Source organism: Protopterus annectens, chromosome 8.part0, assembly GCF_019279795.1.
Source record: "Protopterus annectens isolate FY-2018-M chromosome 8.part0, PAN1.0, whole genome shotgun sequence".
Lineage (NCBI taxonomy): Eukaryota > Metazoa > Chordata > Ceratodontiformes > Protopteridae > Protopterus > Protopterus annectens.
In genome coordinates, this window is record NC_056741.1 from 231,642,256 (window position 1) to 231,648,255 (window position 6,000).

General features: G+C 37.6%; 1 protein-coding gene across 2 annotated transcripts in view; it reads right to left on the reverse strand.

Annotated features, from left to right (window-relative positions):
• Positions 1-6,000, reverse strand: part of LOC122808720 (transient receptor potential cation channel subfamily V member 6-like) — a 664,913-nt gene that overhangs the window by 573,512 nt on the left and 85,401 nt on the right. For both annotated transcript variants that reach the window (XM_044079713.1, XM_044079712.1), the window contains one exon: positions 3,791-3,913. In XM_044079713.1, the coding sequence (XP_043935648.1) occupies positions 3,791-3,913 (123 nt within the window). The remainder of the gene's footprint in view (positions 1-3,790; positions 3,914-6,000) is intronic.

Consider the following 6,000-nt stretch of genomic DNA (forward strand, 5'->3'; position numbering starts at 1 on the left):
ATCTGACAGAAAAGAGAACCACTGTTGCCTGGGCCAGAAGGAGGTTACCGCAATGATCTTGGAGGATTCCTTCTAAAATTTTAGAAGTACTGTGGATATCAGTAGAAAGAGTGGAAAAGCATATAGGAACATTCCTGTCCAAGGAAAAGAAAAGGCGTCTGTCTTTCAGGCCTTCTTGCATGGAGTCCTGGAACAAATTCTTGCCAGTTAATCATTCAGAGAAAAAGCAAAGAAGTCTACTTAAGGAACTCCCCACACATGGATCAAATCCTGGAAGACCCCTAATCTAGTTTCCATTAATGAGGGTCTGCCCTTGTCCGGCTTTGCCTGTCTGACACACAGCTTTGCTCTAACAGAATGTAGGATGTCTGTAGAGTGAGATTGTACTGTGAAGCCATTTCCCAAGTGAACATGACTGTGGTATTGACTGTAAAAACTTGAAGAGGTCCCAGGGACCAAAGATGATTCAGATAATTGAGTGCCTTGATCAGAGCAAGTATCTCTTTTACATTTATCCACTTGCATCTGTCCTTGGTGTTCCACACACATTGCACTTTTATCCCTCCTAAAACTGCTCTCCAAGCAGAATAAGAAATGTCTGCGGTGACTGACTGCTTTGGAACAGAGAGGGAGGGAGGGAGAAGAGGAGACCCAGACTGAAGGATATTTGCTGTCTCCACCAAGTGATTTCTCTTCAGACAAACCCCAACATTGGGATTTGAAAAGACAAAGGTTGTTAGTACAGAAACCAAAGACACTTCAGATACCATTGTATCATACTCATGTGGAGTCTGTCAAGGTTATCATGAGATTCACAGATTCCTTGAGACCCAAAATCCTGAATTAATTCTTCACAGTGACCAAAGTCTGAGTAGAAAACCTTAGAAATAGATCTAGATATAAATCAATGTTTTCCTGTGCAAGAAAAGCTCTTTGAACTCAGGTTTCTATCTGACACCCCAGGAACACAATCCTGTGTGAAGTTGTCAGAAAAGACATTTGAATGTTCTCTTGGAATCTCAGCTTGTGTAAATGATCTCTCACCCAAATGAGAGATTTTTGGCACTTTAGATTCTGCAAAGATAAGCAAGTCATCTAAATTCAGAAAATGTGGATACCTTGTCACTTGCAATGAGCTATAACTGGAGCTATTCACTTTGTGAGCACCATTGGTGCAGTGATAGTCCAAAGGGTAAGTCAGAGAATTGAAAATGTAATCCAGGCACACAAAGTCTTAAGAAACTCCTGAAGTCTGGATGAATAGGAGTGTGATGATAAGCATCTTTTAACTCTAGTGTTACCAGGACATTGGAATGTGGAAGAAGAGGTAACAGGTTGCGAAGTTACATCTCAAGCAGATTTAGGAAAAAAGATCTAGAACTAATCTCCAAACATTTTCTTTCTTTGGCACTAAAAAAATATCCTTAAATTAAACCTTTCTCTACCTGGGAAGGTGGAAATGGTTCTATCACACCCTGGGACAGCATGCAATGAAGGACAGGTGAAAATAAAAGTGTCTGGTCTTAGGGATGAGGGATTTCTCCTTGGAAAGGAGGAATTTCCTCCCACTGCAATCCACTTCAACCTTTTACACCCTCAGGGGCCTAATAACAGAGTAGTGTATGTAAGACCCACATATCTTAAACACAGAATGTCCTCAATTGGTTCATTTGCATATACCCCGTTTGCCTCTAGCACAAGAGTTTTTAAGGAACCACACAGCAAAAACCCTAGCCTGGCCATTTTTTCTTGTAGTTTTTTACAGATTTGTTTTATCTATATGACTTGTTTTAGCTTGTTAGGAGGGATTTCTACAGGCACCCTTATGGTAATGGATATCAGCTGGGTTAATGTAAGCTTGCAAACTTAATTCTTCATTATAATTAGTTCACCTACCTAACTTCTGAAAAAATTGCTCAATAAAGGAGACTCTCATTTGAATAAGATGAATCAAGAGTCACCATGTCTTTTATTGATTGTGCATCAGAAATGTTTGCAGCATTTTGAAAAATCAAAATCTCTTAAGGTCTATTTTAAGCTTGGAGCTCGACCTGCTGGTCCAATCAGCTTAAACTATTCGAACACGCATCTAAATTGACCTACAAGATAGTAAAGTGATGTAAAGAAAGAGCTCGTTCAAATAAAATTGGCAGCCTCTGAAAGGCTTGTTGCTAAATGCGGCCCCAGGGCTTGATTAAGAAGGGGTCATGAAAGCAGAAGGCTGTTTAGAGATTACATTTCAAGTCTGGGTTTGTAGGAATTTGAAGAAATGCTTGTTATGCTGATTTTGTTTAAAATTTGTCAAAATGCCTCATTAAGTAAGATATTAATAAAGAAAAACACTAACAATCATAACACGAACCTAGTGATAAACAGAGGTAAAAAAGGGAGGCCAATTACTTTGAATAAAAAAAGATAAATAAATTAACTTATAACAGGCACATAATATGTATTTATGTCTTTACCTATTTGCTCATTTCTCTGTGAATTTTTATAATTTTGGAAAATGGATAATTTGAGATATTTTATTCTGCATCTGCAGAAAGCAAGCAAGATAAAACAATAGAGGACCATCACACAGAATATCAAAAATGTAAGTTATACTCAATCTAATCATTGTAGGCAGCTCAAATCCTGCAATGTAGCACAATAAGGCTTTTAATAAATAACGGTACTTATAGAACAGAAAAAATGGGCAAAAGAAATATTCAGAAATTGTGGTACAGGGGGTATTCTATGATGAGACACCTAAGATTATAGTGTAGTAAATATAATGATTAATGTTTAGAGAACTGACATAAATGACCATGTAATGAGTACAGCTGGATTTAAGTAAGGCCTGCTCCCAATAGGTGATGGTCTGGAAGTAGAAGGCTGGATCAGGAGTACTCAATATGGGTGCTCATACGGAACCTTCTCATATCAATTTGTGTACTTATGCAAGAACTTTAAATCTAGTGAACATAGTGGAAAAGGCAATGGGGAGGATTTTATTTCTTTATGTTTGTTTTGTTCTGATGCTTGTTTGCTTACATTTAACTTGGTATGTGAACTGGTCAAAAGACCCTTTTCTGCTTTTATCCTGGCCAGAAAAGTCATAGACCATAGGCAACATGGTTGCTATCACAAGAAGAACATCAACTTTAAAAAAGTGTCTAACAATTCATTTAGCCAGTTTCTGTTAAAAAATTATACAAAAACATTAGTAACAATTCTTCAAACTAATTCTCCCCATAAATGTCCTACAAATGGTTGCATGATGGCTTCCACCAACCGCCATCATGTGGCAAAGCTAGTCACATTTATAAATTAGTACAAAATGTAAGACTTATCTGGATGGAGGTGATTATACAGCAGGCTTTGAATGAAGATGGAACACTATAAAGAATCTGTTAGTGAAAGAGATAGATATAAAAGAAGTATATTGCCTGGATTTTCTAAATCTGACAAGGTGGGAGGTTGGCATAATGGTCAAGGTGTTTACCTTGCAAACACAAAGTGCAAGGTTTGATTCTCATATGGGGTAATTAGCTAGACATAAAATGGCCCACAAGGGCAGGGTAGCCTAGTACTAACCTATGAACCTTAAGAAAAGAGTAGGTAAAAAAAACATTTATTTTACATTTCTTCTAATTGTATAAAGGTCACTATCATTAAAGAAGCATTTTACTTTACCAAAAATTAAATTTTAAGACCATTCCAGGACCTTTGATGGACTTAAAGATCTAAACCTCATGCTTACTGCAAGCTTAGAAGGCAAATCCCTTTCCATTTTATATACATATCTTACCTCTGTAGAACTCTGACAACATGGGCTCATTCACAAGGTCTGGAGCCGCATTCAAGAGAGTATGTGCTGCTTCATAGTTATCATACTGTGCAGCAATGTGTAGAGCTGTCTCTCCAAGAGCACCTGCAAAGAAGATAGAGTTTAGTATAGTTATTTGCCCATAAATGATACATAGTTACAAGATGGACATTTGATATGTGAAAGAGAATCAGCCCTTCCAATTTTTTTTCTGCTACTTGTCTACCCATTGATGAACTGCAATTATAAACATATTGAATTCTCAAATTAAATAATTAGTTTGCTACATTGTTACTAGCAAGCAATATTGGATAACCATGCTGGAGTCAGATTCCATCCTAGAAGGAAATCATTGTGCTTGTACAATGAATAATAGCGGACACCCCAATAAACATGGACCTTGTCATACTTTAATTGTTGATGTTGCTTTGCCTTATATAGGCATCATAGACCAGAGTTCCTTCTAAACATTGCAAGTGGTTACTGTCTTCCACTACAAGTGGAGTAAAATACAACAGGAAGTACACTCTATTCCAGTCTTAAAATTAATATTATAAACACGCAACAAGTAGGCAGAAAATATGGCAGACCTACAGATCCTTCTTACCTTGTATTGGACTGCTTCACATGAGGACCCACACTTATACTAGCAAATATTTATTCTTTTGTCTAAGTAAACTTTTAAGACATATAAACCTTACAGGTTTCTTTGAAAGAAAGTGCTATATATTTATTGCTACATATTCCCTGTAGAATATGATGTGATCATTCAATGGGACACTTAATCAAAAGTAAGTTTGCAATATCTATATGACAGTGGCCATGTGTGCAGTGGGTGGCAAGCTTCCCTTACTACCCATGCAGGGATCTTCTCCCCTGTATTCCCATAGCTAATATAACTTGGTCTGAGGTTGCACAGCTTCAAGATAAGTGAAGTTCTTTCAACAAAATGACTCCCTTAAGTTTGATTTGTGTAACTTCCATTCTATTTCACCGCTATCTGTAGATTAAGATGCATCTGAATAGGTGTTATGTTTTCAGCATATTGAATCTTTAAAAGTACTAAAAAAAATCTCTCTTACTCAAAACAAGTAAGCACTTGACCAGGCTATTAAAAAATATGTTTTCGCTATTAATTCCCTATATTTCAAAACTGTTCACTTTATACTTTGATATAGGTTATGTTTGTGTTGTTTTTGTCTCTGGATATTGGTTTTCTCTTCAGATGTGGGAAAGGTCAATTCAGCATTACATCCACATGCTTAAGGTTGACACAGTAATGTCAAATCACACATCATTGGCACACTTCTGCTTATACTCCAAGGTAACTTCATGGAACATGCAAAACAACAAGCAGTGTTTTTGCAAGGGGGTACGCCTCTAACACTCCTCCATGTGGGTGGCTATGCCCAATACCTCCTGCTAATTATATATACTAACTCCAAGATCACACAATCCCTGGGAAAGAGGCATATTCACCTCCTGGGGGGGGGGGTCCTTTATTTATATATTTGACATTTGTTAACAGGGAAAGTCTGACTTGGAACAAAGACAATTTTCAGAGGAGGCCCTGGGAGAAATGATCCAGATGCATGTCTTTCTAACATGGGAGGAAACTGGAGCACCCAGAGAAAACCCACATAAATGCAGGGAGGATATGCAGACTCCACACAGAAGGCACCCCAGCCAAAAATCAAACCAGAGAACCTGTTGCTGTGAGGTGATAATGCTACCGTTGCACCACTGTGCCATCCAAAACTGAGCTACTGAGTCACTGCTAAATGTACTGCATCCCAAGCATTTAACAGACTGAGCTACTGAGACACTTTAACATGCAACTGTCAACCATGTGCATTGTTGACGCATGTGAGTCAGCCATACAGAGGTCAGTCTTAGCTATGATCAAACAACCTCACAGAACCCATTTTATATTTATATATACATATATATATATATATATATATATATATATATATATATATATATATATATGGATCTAGGACTATTGAACGAAAGTTCAATAGTCCGAATCCACAATACCCGAATGCACTTTACCGAAAGCTCTTTCACCGAAAAAGCACTTTCGTTAAAGTCCGTTCGAAAAAAAAAAACAAGAAACGATAAATCTTCTTTTATGCAGGGGGGCAAGCCCCGCTGCACCCCCCACACCCCCCTACTTTTATATTCTCACT